A 25,055-nucleotide genomic window follows, 5' to 3' on the forward strand; every position below is an offset into this window, starting at 1 on the left:
GGTGTCAAATTTTCTTTAAATGCTTTAGTTTCAGAGATACAAACCAAAAACTGCATTTTACCCTTGTTTTCTATTTTTAGCAATGTCAGCCATGTTGGTTGGCCTGCAGGGTCATCAGCAAGTGATTGGGAAAGCTCACATGCCTGTTTGATTATATATACCATCAAACATTTGGCATATGGAAAGTATAAATATAGATGTGCACAATTTTTTGTGCGATCCTAACAACCCTTCACTTGGCCCTACTCCTTATCAAAAACAAGATTTCAAAACTTTGAATATAATATTTTATTATCCTGCATCTTCTTGTTTCAGTTTGTTTTGTAAGTGTGTAGTAATTGTCTCTGTAGGATTCTCTTTATATGCTGGATGATCTAAAATCTGTTTGAATATCGAGATATCTTCCATCCTACAAAATATGTATACAATAATGTTATATCTAGCATTGAATAATTGCAAAATTTCAAATCACAGTGATAACACATCATATTTATAATAACTGAGAATTCATTTATTTTTTGGGGTACTGATTTTCAGTGATTGAGGAAATCTTGCATTTTCATGGATACATACTTGGATTTCGTGGTTTTGCCAAAGTGTGCATATGACATGTACAAACTTATAGAAAATGAGAAATTCATTGGGTCCTCAATGCTCTTCAACTTTATTCTTGTTTAGCTTTATAATTATTTTGATCTGAGCGTCACTGATGAGTCTTATGTAGACGAAACGCGCGTCTGGTGTATTAAATTAGAATCCTGGTACCTTTGATAACTATTGAACATTTAAATTTGTCTTCCACCTGTTACCACAAAATCCATGAAAATGGGTATTCAACCAATAATGAGAAATAATAATGAACCCACAGAATATACAATATACCCACTGCCAAATTTAGATATACCAATATAATAAAAGCTGTGCCATGAGCGCATGATACGCCTGACGTCTTGTGAGGAAGTTTTATGCAATAATCATAAATAGTTTCTGAGAAATTAAATTAAATTTAAGTTTTTAGCAATAACCATATATTGTTTATGAGATACAGCGGGACATGTGAAACCCAAACCCCCCTCCCCCCCTTATTTTTTTACAAAAAATATCACTAAAATAAAATTTTTAATAAAAACCTAAAAGTATACAGTTCTCTCGATAAATATAACAAAGAAGTGTGTAAAGTTTTAAGCAATAATCATAAATTGTTTTTGAGATACAGCGCGACATGTAAAAAAGCCCTCCCCTTTTTTTTACAAAATACTCAATAACTAAAAAATAAAATTTTGAATCATCACCAAAAAGTATACAGATCTTTAGATTTATATAACAAAGAAGTGTGTAAAGTTTTAAGCAATAATCATAAATTGTTTTTGAGATACAGCGCGACATTTAAAAAAGCCCTCCCCTTTTTTTTACAAAATACTCATTAACTAAAAAATAAAATTTTGAATCATCACCAAAAAGTATACAGATCTTTAGATTTATATAACACAGAAGTGTGTAAAGTTTTAAGCAATAATCATAAATTGTTTTTGAGATACAGCGCGACATGTAAAAAAGCCCTCCCCTTTTTTTTACAAAATACTCAATAACTAAAAAATAAATTTTTGAATCATCACCAAAAAGTATACAGATCTTTAGATTTATATAACAAAGAAGTGTGTAAAATTTTAAGCTATAATCATAAATTGTTTTTGAGATACAGCGGGACATGTAAAAAAAAACTCCCCTTTTACAAAACACTCAATAACTCAAAAATAAAGTTTTGAATCATCACCAAAAAGTATACATATCTTTAGATTAATATTACAAAGAAGTGTGTAAAATTTTAAGCAATAATCATAAATAGTTTTTGAGATACGGTGCGACATGTGAAAAAAACACACCCCTGTTTTAGTTAGAAAGTGCCGTAACTCAAAAAGTATTAATCTTATTTTCACGAAAAAGTATACAGATCATTTGACCATCATAAGAAACAACTATATTAAGTTTCATGAAATTTAGATAAGTTGTACTCAAGTTATTGTGCGATATGTTTATGCGGACAGACAGACAGACAGACAGACAGACAGACAGACAGACAGACAGACAGACAGACAGACAGACAGACAGACAGACAGACAGACAGACAGACAGACAGACAGACAGACAGACAGACAGACAGACAGACAGACAGACAGACAGACAGACAGACAGACAGACAGACAGACAGACAGACAGACAGACAGACAGACAGACAGACAGACAGACAGACAGACAGACAGACAGACAGACAGACAGACAGACAGACAGACAGACAGACAGACAGACAGACAGACAGACAGACAGACAGACAGACAGACAGACAGACAGACAGACAGACAGACAGACAGACAGACAGACAGACAGACAGACAGACAGACAGACAGACAGACAGACAGACAGACAGACAGACAGACAGACAGACAGACAGACAGACAGACAGACAGACAGACGGACGGACGGACAGATGGATGGACACAGGACATTTGTATACCATAATATGTCCCATCAAAATTTTGACAGGCTAAAAAATAACTGCAAAATATACATGTACCTTATTTTCTTTTCTATAGAAAGAATCAGGACAGGCTTGGTTGTTGTTTCTTTATGTGTTACATATTTATTATTGTTCATTTTTTGTACATAAATAAGGCCGTTAGTTTTCTGATTTTAATTGTTTTACATTGTCATCAATTGTCACCCACCTAGTTAACAGTACTTTTGTACTGGCATGACAATATGGATAATGTTTGATTGATATTTGCAGTTTTAAATTTTGTAAATCATGTTACATTAAGAAATTTATCTCCCTCATAAAAAGCTCTGATCCTTGTTTGGATTAGCTACAAGTGATAGGTTTAGCTAGCTATAAAACCAGGTTCTATCCCCCATTTTCTGCATAAGAAAATCCTGTACCAAGTCAGGAATATGAATTTTGTTGGCCATTTGTTTGATGTGTTTTATCTGTTGATTTTGCCATTTGATTAGGAAATTTCCATTCTGAATTTTTCCTTGACTTCATTATTTTTGTGATTTTACTTTTTAGTTTTATTAATTCCGCAACAATAAGGAGATAACTGTATTGTATTTTAAGCTCCAACGGCATCAATTGGGGATTTGATGGTCGCAAATTAAGTTTACTGGCGACGCGTTAGCGGAGACAGTAAATGGGTATTTGCAACCATCAAATTCCCAATTGATGCAGTCGGAGCTTAAAATATAATATTGTTTCTTCATTCTAATGAAACTGACTGAAAACAACGTTAAAACATGTATTTAAAGGGAGTAGGTCCGGTAAGGGACAATTTTGGCCTCAAATTTCAGGTTCATCTAACGAAAGATTTTGGACACTGTTTAAACACTTAAGTGTCTATTTCAATTGATTTGATTAGTTTTTGGGAAAAATTTTAAATGATTGATTCAAGCTTAAATATGAAAAATCTATCAAATATGCCAAATAACGTCACTTTTCAGTTGGTTTTGGTCAAAAATGAAAGTGGCCGCAGCCGTGTTCATCCTCAACCTTTATATATGTTATGTATTATCGTCAAATACAAGTTACATTTCAATATTATGAATGAACACGAATGCGGCCACTTTCATTTTAGACGGAAACCGTCTAAAATTTAACTAAAATGCACAAATTGTGAAGATTTCAGTAATTTAGCATGACTTAATGATGCAAGAACCCGATACATGTACATTGTATTGTCAAAAACAGCCTATATTTATGTAGCAGAAGCATTCTACTTTCCAATAAATAACCAAAAGATTACAATTTCACAATTTTGTAAAACTGCTATATTTTGGGGCCAAAACGGGGTCTTACTGAACCTACTCCTTTGGCATAAGCCCACTGCACATGTGCATCCGTACCATAGCATCAATTGTCAATGACATGTAAATAATTGACGTTATCCAATCAAAATGAACGTTACAAATTTCTTGCATTAGAATTGCATATTAGGTTTTGGATTTTGCCAATTTAAATCAATTCATGTGGATCTAGAAAATGCTGAACTCACAACCCTAGTACTGAAATTGATTAATGAAGATGGAAGACTGAGATAACACAACCACCAAGCCATAAAAGAAACAATAAAAGTGCTGCAATCAAAGATATGTATTTAAGGTTTCCAGACCAGCCTCTATTGTGAGCACCATCAATGACTTTCTTATGAGGATTTCTTAAAATAAATTTTGTAAACTTATCAGTTGTTGTAACTTTTCTACTTAGTTAACCAAAATTTATCCCATTCATATAAACAGACATCACTTTGTTCATTGAAGCTATATAAAAAATAAGAGAAATTAAATTAGGTATCATGGTTTAAATCTTGAAAACATGGAATTATCTCCAATGTGACTATCAAATAGACTTTTTTTTTAAAGTCGACCAATCAACCCTATATTCTTTTGGAATAAATAAAACTTATTATTTTGGTTTGTTCTAAATAACTCACATTTGGTTTTTTCTTTTCTTTTCCGTGGCAATACCTCGCTTCTTCTGTTCTTTTTGATCACTTGATAAGATAAAAATAAATTATAATTTAGCTTGGATTTTTAAAAAATTAAATTAAATTTATTTTCCCATACAACAGCTGAAGATACAAATAAGATATGGGGCAAATTAACTAGCTGAATCTACACCACAAAAAGAATGCAATGATATGGTTTTTCCATTAAATGACAATCATCAATGCCACGTGCACATATCATGCACCCAAACAACCACAACTAAAAAGTTTATTTTACAAAGTTTAAAGCTGGCATCTGTCTACAATAGTGCTTTGTTGAAGTGTTGTTCTATATTGACCGTGTAAGACCCTCATGGGAAGTCAAGGTCAAACTACCCTTTTGTTCATTATTGTTCACACACCATAGAAGTTATTCGAACTACCATTCCAATCTTTCAATCAGTGATACATAGCTTATTTTAAATTGCGGCTATACATCAAGCGGCAAGGTAATTTGCATATTCAGGACAAGAACAAGCTTGTAACATGGAAGATTTATCACCTTACCTGAACACCAAGGATCCGGAAATTTTTTCACCTAATTTCGGTCATTTTCGGATAACTTAAAAGTTGGTGCCCTTTTTCAAACAAAGATTGTGTGTATAATTTATGCTCATACAGTCATACTCGTAGCATCAACGAACTTGTTTAACTGTTGCATCGCATTTACTTCAGAAATTTCCCTACCATTTTCCTTAAAATCGATCTTGAGCAATAAAAGGAAGGCAACAGTTTAAAAATGAAATGATTTTAATGACTCAAAACGGTAAATTTCTCAAACTTCGCTTACGTTTCTTTCCATTTTTTAAGACAAAATTATAACCGGATGTTTTACGACAATAGTAAAACGACCAATTTCGGACTCATTTCCGGGATTAGTATTGTTTATCAAATTCACAGGAAATCGTCGGCTTTTTAACTGTTTTACCTTTAATAGTGTTTGAATATTAATTATAATAGTTGGACTTGTTTAATTTAGCATGAAATCATTTTGAATTTACGATTTAGTGTCTAATTTTCGGAAGAGCATTTCAAGCATGCGTATTAGTGATCATTAGTAAACAAAGCACGTGTGTTTGTAGTGAAACAATATTTTGTCCAGTGAACACATTATTCTGACTCTGAGCCAACAAGTCTTTGCTCTTACTTAAAACTGCATGCTCAGAGGAGATACAGAAAATACAAATTTTAAAGTCTTCCATTTGACCTGGCCTGAATTCAAACCATTGACCTCCAACACTTGAACATGCTACCATATGAGACCACCAAGGCAGTGTACTTTTTTAAAGATATTCTGCATCTTCTCTTGACATGTCATTAATGATTTGATATGCAAGCAAAAAGTATTTCAAAAGATGGTGTGAAGTGTATTCTTATTAAATTTTAATTTCAATCTTTACAAAAAAGTGAATCGACTAAAAACATGACCTAGTATCTGCCATTACCATAAATTCTGGGCACTCTTTATCTACCAATAAAAACTGACCGCCATACAATAGCACAGTAGTGTCGAAAGTGGTGTCCAACACCAATCAATCAATCAATCAATCAATCAATTATAAAATTCTATAATGACAATAAACATAAAATTATCAAGCTAAAGAGCACCTGTTGATGTTACTGGATTTTTTCATTAAGAGTTCTATGGTAGGAAGGGCATCCCCCATGGCTCCAATGTCACCCACAATTGCTGTCTTCTCTCTCTTCTTTCTCTCCTTTTCTTCTTTCTTTGCTGCTTCAACTGCATTTAATTCTGCACAAAAATGCATAATGTATCATGTATAATGACTCATTTCCAAAAGATAAGATGCCTATGAAACATTCCAACATTCCTTTTGAATAATCATTTTAACTAAATTGTTTTTGTTTTTGTTTTTAACATTTTTTATTGCTTGTTTCTTTTTTTAAATGGATATATGTCATGTATGTAACATGGAGAAAGGATGCATTGAAAAAATTAAAAATAAATTGAGAAAAGACTTGCGACGATACTCTAGTCAAATTATCAATAATAGCAACACCATATTTGCAGTAAATAATCATATAAATAGGTCAGTGACCTGTACTTTTTATTTATATTTTCAAGATACTGGGGAATCATTTATTTATGTGGGTACCAATTTTGTAGTAAAGGTTTTCGCATTCATGCCTTTGTAATTGTTTCTTATATCTGACGTTTCTGCAGTTTACTTCACAGTATTGATTTTGCTAATTGTTGATGGCTGTTTGTTCAACTGATACATATTGCTATTTTTTGTATCTGTGTGTGGTATATATAGATGATAATTCTTTTTATTCTTTATACAGAAGGGGCCTCTGTGGTCAAGTGGTCTAAGTAGTTCTAGAGGTTCTGAGTTTGAACCCTGATCTTCACCGATGTTCCCCTAGCTATAGACTCTAATCTTTATTGACTAGAAATTAAGTTTTTTCTATGGAAGGTCTGTGGTTTTCTCTGTGCACTCTGGCTTCCTCCGCCTGTAAAAACTGACCACCACAAAATATCCAAAAAGTGGCGATTAAAAGATGCGATAAAACAACAACAATCAATCTTTAAACAGAGTACCCTAAATTTGTAACACTTACTTTTGATCCAAATATCATGTCTAAGTTTCTTTTTATCTTTCTTTTTTATGTGTAAACCTTTTAAAGATTTATTAGTCACTTGACTTCTAGCATCAAAATCTGGTAGCTTCTGCTTCAGCTGACCTAGGTCAAGGTCAAGATTGGCAAATGGATTGTCTAACCTGAGTTCTGGTTGCTACAAAAAATTAAAAAAAAATGTGTTTTGAAAAATTATCAAAAGTTCAACTCTGATCATGTGCAAAACTACACATCTTAAGGTAGTACCGAACATTTCACCAAAATTAATTTGGCTCATTTAATTTTCATAAAATTTTGTCAAATAATTTACTTCGACCCTTTAACAAAACTTATATAAAAATTTCAAAAATTTTGAACCAACCGTTTTGTCAGAAAAATTACACTGGTTATATAGCATTTTGACAAACACCAATTCTGATCATTGGGAGGCTTAATATTCCTTATAAAACACAACGTTATTAAAACTGTTAGCTGACTTTACAGAGTTACCTCCCTGTAGTGTTAGGTACCACCTTAATAAATAGATCTTAAAGATGTTGATTGCTAAAAATCTTCAGGCAAATAAATCATGCATATTCAGGATATTGCTCAGGAAGACTGTAAAATTAGGCTACTTTTTGGCCATTGGTTTCCTAATTAAAGATTTTTAGAGAAACTCCAGTTCTCCACACTGTCTTCTCATTGATTATATGTCGCATTCATGACATATAAACAAAAAGGAGCTAATGTGGAGAATGAATTTTAATTAGATCATTGCAGATTGAGGTTGTCTTAGTGTTACCAGTGGGTCTCATGGGGGTCTAAGCGTGACGCAGGATTGTCGATTTTTTGTAAGCATGACAGGTGAAAAATCAAATTTTTGTGCCATGAAAACGGGAAATAAGTATAGCTGGACATGGGAAATTACAACAAAATGAGAATCGGAAATCTGGCAAAACAGTAAGCAGGATTCGGGATCAGAAACCCCCAATGAGACCCCCTTACCAGTAAAGACCCAGATTATACCAATTCAAGAACAAAGTCTGAGCTTTGTATACTGTAATCAGAAATAAATGCTCGCATTTATCATAGTGATTCTCTGACGACTGTCAAATATGTGATTTTGATTTTTTAACAAGAAGATACTAGTAACAAAAAATTCATGCAAAAGTTCAAGAATTTAGATTGTACATAGTTTACCTTAATGTCTGTATCCATCATATCTACTATTTCTACTTTGTTGTCCGTAGTTTTTACTGCTTCTGTATGCAGTTTCTTTCTTTGTCTTTTAACTTTACCCATTTTCTATAAAGTATAAGTGAACAGGTTATATCATTATTGATAAGACATTTATATCAAAAAGGGAGTATACATATTTGATATATTTACTGTGGTTTCATTTATTTTCATGGGCACCAATTTTCATAGATTGTTGAAACCTTGCACTCTGAATATAACTTTTTAGAAATTTGTATATATATCGTCGATCATTTAAATTTGTGGTTCCCTTGCAAATTGGTATATAAAACTCATAATAATTATTTTACAGTATTTGGTTTGCTATCATGACCATGATGACAGGTATTGGGTATGGAAAATTTGGTTTGTAACATACAAACATGTATGGGTTTTAACTTTTAAACCTAAAATCCAGCTAGCTATATAGTTATTATATACAAGATATAAGAAACTGAAATTTTTTTTTACTATTTGTTACCAAGCCATCCACATTTGTCTAATAGTAATAAGTCATATAAAAATTATAATCTATCAATCATGTCAATAATTCGGACTAACCTAGCTACCACATCATGCACATTGTACCATAACCACCATGATATTCAGCATATTGATTTATGTAATCCTAATAAAGCCAAAATGATTATGATATCTTGAAAGGCTTTCTGTTTTTTGTGACACAAATTCCTAGTAGCAGAAAACAATATTTAAATAGCCTAGCTTTCAAGACGTCATAATTATTTTGACTAACCCTAAACACACTAACGGTTTCTTAAATCATGGAGTTACAAGTTGCGAGTTGAAAAGGTTGAGTTGTGATAGTGTACATGAAACATTTGTGTAATACCGTCAGCAACTATTCTATATCAACCAATCAAAATAGTTTTTCCCATTTTCACAGAACATATGACTTTAATAACTAGCAATTCATCTTTTGTAACTTTCCTTACTCGCCACTGGATTTTGGTAACTTGCTACTTGAAATTCGTAATTATTGTAATTTGCAACCAAATACTCAACAACAAGTGAATCGTAAACACACTTCACTGTGTAACACATGGAGCTGTTAACTATGCCAATTTAATTATAATTAAGGTTCGTCAGGAAAATTGTACAAAACACTTTAAACAGCTTCTTTTTTTCTTTAAGTTTATAGCGATCCTTTAGTCCAAATAATTATGACATCCTGAAAGGCTATTATAAAAAAAATGTCTTTGACGCCCTACTTCGACGAAAGGCGTCAAAGAAAAAAATTATAATAGGCTTTCAAGACGTCATAATTATTTGGACTAGCTAGCGATCCTTTAATTATTGAAGATTATTTGACAGTTTTAATGTTTTAATGCCACAAAATGTACGCTAAATTAAGATCTAGCATCCACAGGATACAATGTATATAATGTGTAGAAAGAAAACATTTTTTTAGAATTTTGATGCTAAAATGATGGGCATAATTTTCATTCCTGCAGAATTTCTCCTCTGGCAGTGCAGGAACATATATGTCAGTTATACTGTTCCCAGGGCAGTGATGGTGATTTTTTTAGAGAGAGGATGGGGCCATGTATCTACATATCCCAGGGCAGTGATGGTGATTTTTTTAGAGAGAGGATGGGGCCATGTATCTACATATCCCAGGGCAGTGATGGTGATTTTTTTAGAGAGAGGATGGGGCCATGTATCTACATATCCCGTGTGTCTTTGATTTGACTAGATTGGTGTTTTTTTTTTTAACAATTGCAAGATTTACATGTTCTATGTGCTTCCAATCACGTTTATAATTTGGCTAGTTATGGATATCTAATAAGCATGCTAGGATTGTTCTCTTTTGGAACCCATTATATAACAAATAAAAACCTCATTATTATTTATAAAAAAGAACGCACCAAAACGAACTATTAATTTAGTATATGGCAAAACCAGTGAGTATAAATGTCTAGAGCTGTCAAAGCCAAGGAAGATTCTAGGAATTAATCAATAATAAGATACGAGAATATTTCGGATAATATAATGGTGACTTTGTCATTTGCACATGCGCGGCAGACAGGATTATGTAATTGTTATTTCCCTTGTTTAAACTATAAATTTATTATTTCTTTATTTACTGAATTACATGATGCTTATTCAGTACATATTTGTTCAATTGAAAAGATATTGATATTTTGAATTTAAAAGTATGTATTTATAATCCAAATTTTAGTAGTTGCAATGCATCGTCGCAAATCAGTTATATCAGAGATATAATATCCATTTATATATGGCTATTGATATCAATGGTTATATATAACCTTATACATTTTATATAATTGGTTTGTAAATATTACGTGGAAAGGGGGAGCAGGACCTTTTTCGGGACGCCTGTCCAACTGTCATTGACTCAACTCATCAAACGTCAACATTTCGCACGTCAACTCAAAATCTTTTAAACCAAGGCTGAAGCTATTCTTGTGATAACTTTAACATATTATTTTAATTGACGGAAGTAAGCTCCCTTTTTGAATATTTTGGATTTGTCATTCCTGTGTTACAGAATTTTGACCCTAAGAATTAAGGCTTTTTTTTTTTAAAAATCGGACACTTACTCCTAAATTGATTACCTGCTAACTTTTTTTTATTGTGAGGATTGAGGAAAGGAAGCTGGTTTTTAATTTTTATTACTTTTCAATTTGTCGTTCCAACAAAACTCGAAGATGTTCAAGGCAAACCGGCACCTTATAAAAAAAATCAAATCGGCACCTATAGATCGTCTCCTGGTTAAATCGGCAACTATCTATTGTCAATTCGGCACCCGATAATATTTTATATCATATCTTAAGAATAATTCTAAGTATGTTTAAGCTTATCTTACAATTTTATTTATTTTTCAGTCAAAATTTTAAGGTTGGATTTGTTTACTCTTTACATCGTCAAAAATCAACACTTGTTATTAAGCAGTTAGAATACTTATTTCGTTAATTGTAATAAGGTTTATCCTGATGTTATGATTAGTTTTCTGTTCAACTAACATGATTAATTAGATAACAGCTTTTATTAATTAAACGATTAACAAGTTTGTTATTTTAACTCTATACAGGTACTCCCCACAAGAGACCAAATAACAGAGAAATTAACAACTATATATAGTTCACCGTACAGTCTTCAACAATGAGCAAAGCCAATACCACATAGTCGAACTAACTAAACAAATCAGTTAAAAACGCCTTAAATCTCATCAGATGGATGCTAATAGAAATATTACACAGAATGGACGTGGCCAGGTACTTGTATATCCCAACAACAAAAAGACACTTAGTACAGTCAGTCTCTTTGTAGAGTTATCAAATTTACTCAATTATTTTTGATGATTTTTAAAGTTTACTTGATTGTTCAATAAAATTATTCATATAGTTCATCTAAATATGTCTAATTATGTTATTAAACATTTTCATTCCCCCAATTTTTTTTCAATAAATAGTAAAAATGTTTTCATTTTCTTTCTTCTTTAAATTCATGATAATTTAAAGGCCTTAAATATTTGCTATTTTTTCGTATTAAAAAGTGATAAAATGTAGCAATTTCGTCAAGTTCGCTAATTATTTTTTTACAGTTAAATACTTATAAAAACACCTTTTGTTATTATATAAACATCCATTGAAATATTTTTGTTGGCATTCAAGGAATAGGCAACATATAAAATGTTGGCATTCGAGGAAGACACCGTTTAAACATTTGTGAGGAAGAAAGGAACTAATATGTAGTTTTATTTTATTATTGCCACAATAACATCTAATTAACTTCAACTTTGTACATGCGCCCGACTATACAATTTACAAGCGCCATAATATACAATCAATATAAACAATGTGTCTTGTTGACTAGAATAATGAGACATATAGATACACTAATGCATTATATTTGATTAGCTTTATTTTAGGTTTTTTTTATCTACCTATAGTTGTAGAGCCGTCTTTCAATTTCCCACAGTTGTATAACTGTATTTTGTTGTTCATTGTGGTGCGTTGTTACATTGAACTTCACATGGTTACTAATTATATCATTTTTAGTTTTTAAATAGTACAATCTGACGATGTGTCATTACTGTCGTCCCTTGCAGAATTTGTTTATGTTGAAAGATCGTCCAGTCGTCATGTTTGACCTTTTTAGTAAAAACGTTTTACTATTTAGTGGACTAGCAACTGTGATTTCAACTGGTGTTTATGTGTTTTGGGGCCCTTCACAGTCTAAGCGATCAAAATCTAAAGGTAAACTTATGGTTGAAAATTATTTATCGTGTTAATTAAAAAGTTAGTCGAGTAACCATCTGTATGTCTGTACTAATCAGCTTAGGCAGCAACCATTTGATTTTCTGGGGGGGGGGGGGGGGGCTTTGTATTTTTTTTTTTGGAAAAAAAAGTTTGTTTCCAGTTTTTGGAGAAAAAAATAATTTGATTTTTATTCTGAGAAAAAAAAATTGTTTGTTTCACCCTCAGCTGCCACTATATGTAATGCTAAAATTGAAAGAAAAAACTTGTTTTCGACTTGTCGCGGAAAAAATAGATTGTTTTTTGCCACAGGCGAAAAAAAAATTTGTCCAGAAAAAAAAAAACCATAGCCCCCCCCAGAAAATCCAATGGTGGCTGCCTAATGCCGATATGAACATAGTCCAAATAATTATGACGTCTGGCAAGGCTCATAATTATTTGGACTAGTATGAACAGAGAAAATGTAATAACAAAATCTCGTCAAAATCTGTTGTTCAATTGCTTTATTTAAGCCATGTGCAATGTTTCAAAATAAATGTTGATAACCATAGATATCAATCAGAATGATAAGTATGTAATTGGAGAGCATGATTCATTGATTGTCAATAGTCCAAATAATTATGACATTTTGAAATGTAATTTTAAGTTTTTGATTTGACGCCTTCACGTCCATGTAAGGCGTCAAAGAAAAAAATATTATAGCCTTTCAAGATGTCACAATTATTAAGACTAGATTGCCACCATTGGGACTTGAACCCAGGACCTCTGAGGCTCTGTGTTACAAGACAGCGCATTAACAGACTGAGATAAAGAATTTCTTCCTTAGCTCAACCGCTTACGGCTGAATGAGTGTCTACCACATGTTCTTATGGAAGCAATCCCGTCACACTTATATCATGTACATGATGTATATTGGATTTCTCAAGAAAAGGTGGTGTGTCACTAGGTTAGACTGCAAATCATAATTCTACTATTTATGCTATAAAAAAAAAAATTACCCTAATTAATTGATTGAACTGGCTGCTGAAAGCCAATAGACCACTTTCGAGTTCATCCGTCACCGGAAAAAACTCGTCAATTATACGCGCCTTTATGACGTCATTTACCAGATAGAGGGGGTCGCCTGTATCCCTGCACTATTTACGTTCATCAAGCGTCTTAGTGGTCGTCATTGTGCAGGATAAACTAGAAATAGTGGTTGTTCTGTAGGTACTTAATGACAATTCCCTAATGACAGCAATGCTGATTGTCAATTTTGAAAATTCAATTTGCCGAATAATTCGTACAATATGGAATTATAGTTTTCCAACCACTCGCTCAACATTGGAATGGAAGTGACGGCGCCCCTAAACGCACAAATGACGTTCACTAAAACCAGAGTTTTTGACGGAAATGCATCGAACTCGAAAGTTGTCTATTATCATTTCACTATCAGCATGTTCATGATGTTCGATGATGTTCAGGATCAAAGGATTAAAAAATAAAATGTATTTCGATTATTTATTTTTTTATCTCATTTAAATAATAATAATCTCGTACATTTTCTATTCCATGTCCCTTCAAACATAATAAAGTAACAAATGAGTAAGGAACATTTCAATTGTACATGTATTTCATACTGTTTTTACAAGTTCCTGTATTAGTTTGTAGAATCATTCAATATACATTTCATGCTTCCAGGCATACATGTACATGTAGCACAACATGTAGCATACTAGTGTAGCAAATTGAATCTTTAATTTAAAGATGAAACAGTCATGACAGTGGCATGCAGTTCTTTTGCTATTTTGCTATTCATTCTATTCATTATAATGATTCTTTCTTTTAGTTTCTCATTTGTACTCTCTCCTATTTATTCCAGATGTTTGTGCTGGCTTACAGAATTTAGGCAATACCTGTTTCATCAATGTTATTTTCCAGTCTTTATTCCAGATGTTTGTGCTGGCTTACAGAATTTAGGCAATACCTGTTTCCTCAATGTTATTCTCCAGTCTTTATTCCAGATGTTTGTGCTGGCTTACAGAATTTAGGCAATACCTGTTTCCTCAATGTTATTCTCCAGTCTTTATTCCAGATGTATGTGCTGGCTTACAGAATTTAGGCAATACCTGTTTCCTCAATGCTATTCTTCAGTCTTTATTCCACATGTTCCAGATGTGTGTGCTGGCTTACAGAATTTAGGCAATACCTGTTTCCTCAATGTTATTCTCCAGTCTTTATTCCAGATGTGTGTGCTGGCTTACAGAATTTAGACAATACCTGTTTCCTCAATGTTATTCTCCAGTCTTTATTCCAGATGTTTGTGCTGGCTTACAGAATTTAGGCAATACCTGTTTCCTCAATGTTATTCTCCAGTCCTGGGCATCATGTAACAGTGTGATAACATGGCTCTCTGATTTCATTGTCCGACATGAAAACCAAAGTAGTGATTCATTAGCTGTTGCAGTGCAAAAAACATTGTCAGGTATAGTTACTATCATGACTATCATGACTATCATGACTATAAACATGATAAAGGCAAAACAAGAAATGGTTGTGTATCTGGTCGCCCTACTATCATGACCATACCTATGCTTTAACCAAACACTTTTCCAGAATTTTTATTTAAATTTAAAATCTTCTTGACACAATCATCATTTCCATTCAAAATGTTGTTCTTGGACCAAAGAAAAATATATGTGTGGTTCCAGTTCCAGTTACATACTTTTAAAAAATAGTGTCGGTAGGTCTGCAAATTTTATTTATTTTTTTTCTAAATTTTATTTTGGATTGTCAAAATCCGGAAAAAAAATTGTGTTTTCTGAAATTGTTTCTGGTATTATACACGTCACTACCGGAAGTCAGCCATTTTAAAAGTGTTTGGTTGCAAAATAAAGACAGTCATTTACCTTTGTAGTTATTTTTGTTGCATTTTGACAACAAATTGTTATGAATTCTTGCATTTTATCAAAACAGATACTTTTGATGGAAATTCAGATGGCAGACATGGCAGAAATCTACGAATTTTATTATTTTAATTCACAATCTTCAAAATTTGATCGTTTAAAAATTTATTTTTCAGAAATGAAGAAAAGGTTCTAGGGGTCGGGGTTAAAATTAGGGTTGGTCAGGTTACTGGAACCACACATATATTTTTATTTGGCCTTGTCAGTTTTTTATAATGGACTATTATAAAAAACTGACAAGAACAACATTTAGAATGGAAATGAAGAATGTGTCAAAGAGACAACAACCTTACCAAAGAGCAGAAAGCAGTCAAAGGCCACCAATATCATGACTATACAGGTCTTCAATCGCTCATCTAGAGGACTGCTTCAGCAAGAAGTATGCTCACAGTTAACGATTATCAAAACATTTGAAAAATTTCAGATTGTGCCACATGTATATACCATGAACACATTATTAATATTGTTTATTTCAGCATTGAATGAGTCCCACAATGATATGTACAGTCCTGTTAAAGTACTGGATGCACTGAGATATAGAAGATGGGTTATCTCCCATGATGAACAGGTTAACTTCCTTAATTAGTTTTGTCGTTCTTATTTATTTATAAATATAAAACATGAAAAGTAGCAGAATGCAAACATTGTGACTCTTATAAGTGTAGTAAGCTTTAAATTTCAGAAGGTGGAAGGCCAGTAGATGATTCATACCTTAGGTTCAGAGAAATGCCATGAATTACGAAGTTTCCATGGCATGTGCCATATAATATATGTATTCAGATTTTCCTGAAATCACAGTAATAAATCTTACATTTTTGTCCTTTCTTCAGAAAACGCAATAACATATAAATGCATGCAATTATTTATTATTTGCAGTAAGGCCTAAAAATAAAATGTTGTGTTTCCGGTCACCCGACCGACAGTCCTTCAGACCCCTGACTCAAAAGTTTTTAAAGCTGATGTGTGAAAAAAAATAATTTGTATGCCTACCAGCCGTTTTTTCTGAAAGAAAATAAAAAATTCTAAGTCCTAGATCTTTTTATCGCCCCAAAAGAAAACAACGCTAATTTTAAGCTCGAGGCTTATTTTTAGAATGTACTGGAAAGTGGAATCTTCTTGGCTAATTATATATGCGGGAGCATATGCAGTAGTTATTTTTGTTTGTCAGTGTTTGAACATGGCAACACAACGCGTCCTATTCAACGTTCAACGTGGAAAGTGTGACCATTTCGCGGAGAAAAAAATATTTCTAAATTTTACAGAAAGTAACACCTTTTTTGACATTAGCAATGAAATTCATCCAATGTCTAACATCGATGAAAAAAAATACACAACACAAATTTTGAGCTCGGCCACCGGCAAAAATGACTGGGTATTGATGACAATAACACAACTGTTGGAACAATGCAATCTTTTGGAATTAAATTTATCAAATTTTCATGCCAGACCCTTCTTCAAAATGAACATGATATTAATCCATCTGAAATTGGTCAGCCAATCAACCCTTTAGACATTCTGATGAAAAGCCACAGATGCTTTGCCAAAAGAAAGTGTCCTGCCAGGTACAGTGTATAATGTATATATTTGTCTATCTGTAGGTTTGGGATGATGTTTGGTTCATGTTCCTATAAATTAATCTGCCCCACATCTTCTCAATTTCTTTCTCTGACAATCCCAAACTTTTGGTCCTGAAATAGGGGAATAGGGTTTAAAAAGCTAATTTCCTAGGGGAAGTGCTGCCCAAATTTTTTTTAGGTTTGGACTTAGTTTTTTTTCAGGGGTATTTTAAAGGGGGGTAAACTAAAAGTTATTTCAGGGGGATTTTAAAAGGGGTAAACTAAAAGTTATCTCGAGGAGATTTTTAAAGTGGGTAATCAATCTCTTTCTATTAAATCCCAAACTAGTGTCCATGCCTTTAAACAAAACCGAGACAGCAATGAACATGATGAAGCATAATATTATAAAAAAAAAAAAAAAAAAAAAAAAATCCCTACCTACCGCCCCTTCAAAATTTCAAGGGGGTGATCGGAAACACAACATTATTTTTTTTAGGCCTTATTAATTTATTCTTGTTCTCTCTGACACATGCGATACTGCATATTAATTGACTGCCCAATATTCTTTTGTGTTTTCTATTCATAAAATTCAAACTTTTCATGTTTTTTCATACCTTGTCATTTTCAATTATAGGATTCCCATGAGCTGTTCCATGTATTGACACAGACTCTCGATGAAGATACAGCTAGATATCCCAGAGTTGTCTCCCTTTTTGACACTGATACATTAGAGGTTTGTCTTCCTTAGTCTTCTACAAATCTTGATGAACTTAAGTCAGATCAGACATTTAAAAAAAAAATTTGATCTCAGACCATATGCAGACTGGTAAAAATAATGAAAATGAAAAATGGAAAAATTGCCAATAAAAAATTAATAGTTGAAAACAAATGTAGAAAGACATCACTATGACCAAAAACAGATTAATTAAATTCACAAAACAAGGAATTAAGGTGGTACCCAACACCTGAGCTAAAATCATGAAAATTAATCTGGCTCATTTAATTTTCTTAAAACTTTGACAAAGTATTTACTTTGACCCTCTGACAAAAATATAAAAATTTCAAAAGTTTTAAACCAACCATTTAATCAGAAACATTACACTGGTTATATAGCAGTTTGAAAAAAACTAATTTTGATCATTGAGAAGCTTAACATTCCTTTAACAACACCATGTCATTAAAACGTTCTGCTGATTTTACAGAGTTATCTCCCTGTAGTGTTAGTTAGTAGTAATGACCCCATATGAAACTTGGGATGAACTTATTTATTCCTGAATGTTGATCAATTTCTGCTCCGCTTGTTTCACTGTTCATGTTACTCATTGCAAATTGTATAATTCAGAAAGTAATGAAAGTAACACTCAGCATGCTCAGTGGTGTCAAAAATTGAGAGAGAAGGGCAAAAACATGATAAAAGATAACTCTATTGTAAGAACAACAAATTTCAATGGACATCAAAGAAAACAAGGATAGGAAATGCAAGATTTTAAGAATTTAAAGAATTATTTGATTTAGATCGTTGATAACATATAGGGGGTTATTTTGCGAGTGTAAAATTTCATAATTTTCATTGAATAAGGTATACAAAATATTTTGGCGGTTGATAATTTGGCGGATCCAAAACTTTTATCAATACCTTTGCAAGTGTACTTTTAAATTGGGTGAATTTATTGTGGCAATTTTTTTTGTCCGCGAAAATAAGCGAAAATGTGCACCTACAAAAATAACCCACTATCTACAGTACGTACTAGTAGTAGAAAATTAATAAACATACTAATATTCAGTGATATTTATCAAGAACAAGTGAACATGGTTATTAAAGCTTTTTTAAAGCTGAATGTGCTAGAATTATGGTCATGATTGTCATATTTTTCTTCCTGTAGAATTCTGATGTTGAATACCAGTCTGAGAAACATGCTTTGTCCAGAACAAAAGGCTTACTACCTGTTTTACCTCACAGAGAAATGGAACAACCCTTTAGAGGATTACTGGCTAGTCAGATGGAATGTCAGAAGTGTGGATTTAGGAATCCCATCAAATATGATGCATTTGATAGTTTATCATTGAACTTGCCATCCATATCTATGGTAAGAAATTATTTACTGTTTCCTGGAAAAAAAGAAAATGGCTGGTTCAGATATAAGTGCAGAAAAGGGGGGGGATAAGAGAATTTTGAATTACTGAATTGCTGGTGGTTGCATTCATGTACAAGAATTTTGTGAGAATTGTAAGAAAATTGAAAAAGTTATATTTTAGTTGGCTTAAGGGAAAAAGGACTACAATCCCCCTCTTGCAGATATATCTTATCATGATATTGTAATTCATTTAAGTTTATGGTAAACAATCCAAAAAGTCTTTCAGATACATGTATTATCATAATTTTTGAAATTATTTATTGGTACAGTACTCTATTCTATCAAACATGCATTTTAGGACTGTCTCAGTAATTTCCTGTCAAGCTTTTGATTCTCTTTAGGTACTCCAGCTTCCTGCACAGTTAAAATCTGGTTTCCATGATGTTGTTAAAAGTGAAAAATACCAACAAACAAAGCAAGCTATACAACTAATAAAATACAACCCACCACAGGAAAGCTTTAAAGTTTAGGTTGCCACCAATAAAAGAAATTTATCGCTTTTTCATTCTTTTTAGATTGCTGCAATAAATACTTATTGAGGAAATTAATTTCGAAGTTAATTTTTTATGATGTTTGTCTTTTATTTTGTTTAAAACCAAACCACTGGACTGGGTTGCTTGAAACTTTTTTCCACTGAATACCTATTGATTGATCTATCAGTAAATAGTGCATGATATAATCAGTGTTACTTATCCCTTGGTCAACTCTTTCGAAAAACTTAAAAGAATTTATATTTTTTGTTTACACTTTAATTAACAGGGAGCACTAACATTGGAGAGAATGCTTCAGCGATACATTAGTGAGGAAACAGTCCATGATATTGAGTGTATAGGTTGTAGTAAAAACAGAAAACCAGTCGTTAAAACCACATTCAAGAAAAAGTTGACAATAGGAAAGGTATTATTGTATGATTAGAAAACAGCGTAGTTGATAAATAGATTAAAATTCAAAATGAGGACATGTTGCATAAGTAATATAAGTTTGAACCCTGCTTTACACTAGACTGACTGGCTAATTGATTGTAATAAAATAGAAGATGTGGTATGATTGCCAATTGCAATGAGACAACTCTCTATGAGAGACCAGATGACACAGAAATTAACAACTATAGGTTACAGATTTGCCATCAACAATGTCTTTTTTCCACAAGATTCTTTTAGACACAGTATTTCTTGACTCTTTTAATTTGTGGTGAAAAACCAAAACAAAATGTCCCCTTGTTTGGCTTGATCAACAACCCACAAAGTGTTGACGGATGCAGAAATAAACTATTAATCTTAGAATGTGGTAAATTATAAAATTGTGCATGAATATATTATTGCCATTGCTGATAAATGGACAAAAATGTTATATTATGAATAGAAGAAATTCATAAAGATTGATAATTGATAAAATGCAACATACAAATAATGCAATCAAAATTTTCCAATGTATTATTTTTATTGCAAAACCTGTATATATCATGTATATATACTGTTGCAATTTCCAATGTTTAAAAACATAATATTTCTGAATTTACAGTACAAAAAAAAATTAAAGACACAATTAGCATGATTAGCAAATTGTTATTGGTGAAATCATATATGAGATGTAAAACTTAAAAAATTCAGAAATAATTTGTTTATGTATATATGTATTAATAAACTTTCCAGCTACCAAAGTGTTTATGTATACACATACAAAGAACATCCTGGTTGGACAATGGAATGCAGATGAAATGTTACGACAGCGTGACTTTCCCTCAGACGTTACACATGGATGGTTTTGTGTATTCAAAGTCTGCTACAAAAGACAGGAAGCAGGGTTTAGTGGGAGGTCGAGATGATTGTGTCTTTAGGTAATTTTATAATGTAAATGAGAAAGTTTTTATAATGAAAAAAGTCAAAATTTCAAAATCAACATATTTTTATTCAAAGGGAGGTTCAAGTACAAGATCCTGCCGGAACAAACACTATTGCATTTGTTTTATGTTGTATAACATTTTACTTATAACATACACATAATAAAAAGAAAAGAACATGTGGTATGAGTGCAAACTTGCTGACAAGAAAGATAATCATGAAAGACCAAGTTAACTGCACATGATGGTTATAAGCAATTATATATATGTTATATGTCACCATACAGCATTATACTGTACATGTTAAAGAAGAGCTTTCTGGTTGATTGTATTGACAATTTGCTAATTGAATTTAAAGCTGTCTTTTTTTCTGCCTCCAGATGCACCATTGTTCTGTTGCCACCTTAAAACTTTGATTACTATGCCAATAAAATAATTCATGGTGGATGTGAAAATATCATAATGTGTAATGTAAATGGGGATCATACTTTAAAGTCTGACATAAGAAACCTCAAATTAAAAATAATTATGCATATGTTTTTTTATAACTAATTGGATAGTTTTCATTATACAACTTATGTACATATACCTTTTTTCTGAGGAAAATTCTTTAATTTGTCCACATTTAGAAGAAGTTTACTCATTTTTAATTGCTTGCTTCCAAGAAGCAATTCGCCAACATATTTTTCGTATGCATAGTGACTTGAGCGTAACCCTCCTCATAAAAATCCGGTGATTGCAATACGCATGGATCTGTCATTAAAATAAACAATTATCTGAATATACATGTTAAACACGTGCTCAATTTGCATGTTTTTTGTTATTTGTTTACTATAAGGTGACAATCGGTAAACTTCGGCTTTAAAACCCAGCATTTAATGAGCAGCCCTATTTGTTAAATCATAACAGACAGAGAAAAAAAAAATTGACGATTATACGATATATTTGCGTAAAAAATGAAAAAAATCGTGCACAGCGGACTAAGTTTATGATATATACATGCATTGGTTCAAGAATTGGATAAACATTATTTTTCACCACTCACTCGTTTCATATGACTTTAAGAAAAAATATGATTTCAGTGTATTGTTATGCCTTACTTATATTAGGGGCATTATATTTTCCAATCTGTTCGTCTGTCCCTTTGTTGTTCATCCTGTCCAGGTTAAAGCTTTTGGTTAAAGTTTTTCACTGAGGTATTTTTACAGAAATTGAGGTCAAATCAGCTTGACACTTAGGACATATTGTCCTTGTGATATGATCTTTGTTATTTTAATGCCAAATTAAAGTTTTAACTCCAATTTCACAGTACACTGAACATAGAAGATGAAAGTGCAAGTGGGGCATCCGTGTACTATGGACACCTTCTTGTTATTGTCTGTTATCCACTGAACACATTCTCATTATTTAAGAACATAAATTTTATTTATCTTCAGTTTCCAAAACCAGTCTGCGTCATCAGGTGTCAATTTACTACGAGCCTTGAACTATGATTGTACAACCCAGAGTGGCCTTCACATTCGTAAACCATCTTATAACAGTACAAGTGACATCAACCACAACAGTCCCGAGGGAGCCATGTCATACAAACTTAGTTCTGTTATTGTACATCTTGGAGATGTGTTTACTGGACATTTCATCTGTTACCGTAGAAGTCCTCAGACTGTACAAGGAACTAGACAAAATGAACGCTGGCTATGTTGTTCTGATTCCTCCGTAACTCCATGTACTTTAGATGATGTTCTATCAAGTGAAGCTTACATGTTGTTATATGAGAGAATGTAATTTATATGTGTAGTGCTGCTTTTTGTGTTCATTCCTTATTCATCGACTTTTTTTAAATGCACATGATTTTAAACACTGCCTGATTTGTATTTTATCAAGTTTGTATTTAATCACTACAATCATGAGAAAGACAATTTTATCTATGTCATTTTATACATTTAATACATACTGTGGATTCATTTATTTTCATCGGTACCAATTTTTCGTGGTCTGAGGAAAAATTGTATTTTCGTGGATATTTGAGTTCGTGGTTTTCCCAAAGTCTGCATACAAGCAAATTGAAATTTTGTACTTTGTTGAACATTGAAATTCATAGTCGGCATGTAATCACGAAATCAACGAAAACTGGTAACCCAGGAATTATAAGAAATCCACAGTATACAACGCGTTACAATACATTATATTAAGAAGTTTGTTGAATCAGACATTTGATGTACCTGTCTGCTGCATCCAAATTTTGATAACCTTAACCCTATCAAGTATTTTATTCAAATTCCTCACTCTTAAGATATACCATTAAGCTTGACAAATATTGGCCTATACCAGCTACTCATCAATATTAGTACATAATAAGCACCCCATCCCAGTTCAGTTGTTAACCAAATGACTTGGACTATAGTTACGTTTGCGTGGTTTCCTTATGCTACTTGCCTTTTGTTTGACATGTGTAAAGTTGCGTGCCATTTACAAATGTGGAAATATGTTTATGTGTCCATTTATAAGTATGGAAAAAAAGTTATTTATTAAGTATGTATTTTGCTTTTTGAATGGTTTGTATATGTGCGAAATTCTACATATCAACATGAAAATAATAGCATTGTTATAGTGTGGGAAATATTTATATGTTTCAACGAATTATAAAATGATATTTCATGGTCATGTGATATTTCAACATTACCTTGATACTTGGGTCCCTCAACAGATTTCCTAAGATTGGTAAGATGTGCAGTTTATTTAATATTGCATAAGAATCCATACTGTTCATTGTTATTAATATCTTTCTTAAAAATCAATTTAATATTTGAATTTTTAAATCAAATTATTAGATTAAATTTTCTATAGAGAAATTTACTAAAATTAAATTTAACAAATTTTGTTTATTTACATTTCAAATTCAAAATACTGGTACGTTTTTCGATTAAAATTTATTTTGAATCATGCTAATATAAGTTGGATGATCTTTAAAAGCCTCTCAATTTGCATTTTAATTATTGAGAGTGTAGCAATTTGCTAGGCATGTCCATTGGGGCTTTTCCAGAATTAATTGTATGGGGGGGGGGGAGGAAGGCACTTTTATTAATATTTGATGGGTGGGTGTTGTTTAAGAAAGATTGCTTGAACATTTAAATGAAATATCCAATTTAAAATGTATGCATGATCGGGTCAAATAAAAAGTGCCTTCCCCCCTACATTTATTTTTGGAACAGCCCTTGACAGATCTTTATATTTCTTATAAATGCTAAGTGAGCAGAACTGTTTTAATCTAGAATTATCATTATGCATCTGTCATAAACAATCATGACAATGTACAACTCAAAGATTTTGTATCTATGTCAATGCCTTCTGTAGAGAAAGTTTCAGCCATAGTTGTTTATAAAATCATGCTCAGTTGTGGATCCAGGAGGGTTTGGGGGTGGACTCTCCCTTTTTATGATCATTGCATTTGAATGTAGACCATATAGTTGGAACCACCCCCTTTATCCTGGGTTGGGAACCCTCTTTTTAAAATGGCTGTAGCAGCTCCTGATTATTAACAATTTATAGTTTTGTTACATTTAATCATGTTTTACCCCTAAAGGCATTTTAACTTAACTATTCATTGACAATTGTTGTTGCTTTTGATGAACTGTTATGTGTTTAGTTTATTCAGATTATCAATTGATCTTAATTGCTAAAATAAAATATCTATCAGTTTTTGAGAGTTCATCTTTTTTCAATATGTTGAACAGTATTTGCTTGTATGTTTTCAAAAGAGGGTTGCAAGATACCAGAGGGACATTCACACTTATAGATTGAAAATAAACTGACAATGCCATAGCTGAAAAAGAAAAATGCAAGCAAACAAACAATAGTGCACAAAATAATACATAGAAAAGTAAACACTAAGCAACACTAACCCTACCAAAACCTGGGGTGATCTCAGGTGATCTGGAAGGGTAACAATTTCGAGACTTATTTATGCAACCAGTGTGAGCTATTTCC

At 32.3% G+C, this 25,055-nt stretch overlaps 2 protein-coding genes across 3 annotated transcripts; one reads left to right on the forward strand and one right to left on the reverse strand.

Moving 5' to 3' along the window:
* Nucleotides 1–273: 273 nt before the first annotated feature.
* On the reverse strand, nt 274–10,184 carry LOC143076434 (uncharacterized). The gene is made up of 6 exons (XM_076252210.1): nt 10,102–10,184; nt 8,316–8,420; nt 7,119–7,293; nt 6,144–6,288; nt 4,482–4,541; nt 274–409 (listed from the first exon to the last, which is right to left on the reverse strand). The coding sequence occupies exons 2-6, from the start codon at nt 8,415–8,417 to the stop codon at nt 292–294; spliced, it is 600 nt and encodes a 199-aa protein (XP_076108325.1). The 5' UTR covers nt 8,418–8,420; nt 10,102–10,184; the 3' UTR covers nt 274–291.
* A 2,239-nt stretch (nt 10,185–12,423) lies between these two features.
* LOC143076435 (ubiquitin carboxyl-terminal hydrolase 30-like) lies at nt 12,424–24,767 on the forward strand. 2 transcript variants are annotated; one of them, XM_076252211.1, is made up of 8 exons: nt 12,424–12,592; nt 14,889–15,056; nt 16,014–16,105; nt 17,728–17,826; nt 18,977–19,180; nt 19,988–20,125; nt 20,881–21,065; nt 22,505–24,767. In XM_076252211.1, the coding sequence occupies exons 1-8, from the start codon at nt 12,454–12,456 to the stop codon at nt 22,851–22,853; spliced, it is 1,374 nt and encodes a 457-aa protein (XP_076108326.1). In that variant the 5' UTR covers nt 12,424–12,453; the 3' UTR covers nt 22,854–24,767. The 2 variants fall into 2 exon arrangements, with proteins under 2 accessions (XP_076108326.1, XP_076108327.1); XM_076252212.1 differs by lacking the exon at nt 14,889–15,056.
* The last annotated feature ends 288 nt before the right edge of the window (nt 24,768–25,055 follow it).

Source organism: Mytilus galloprovincialis, chromosome 5, assembly GCF_965363235.1.
Source record: "Mytilus galloprovincialis chromosome 5, xbMytGall1.hap1.1, whole genome shotgun sequence".
NCBI lineage: Eukaryota > Metazoa > Mollusca > Bivalvia > Mytilida > Mytilidae > Mytilus > Mytilus galloprovincialis.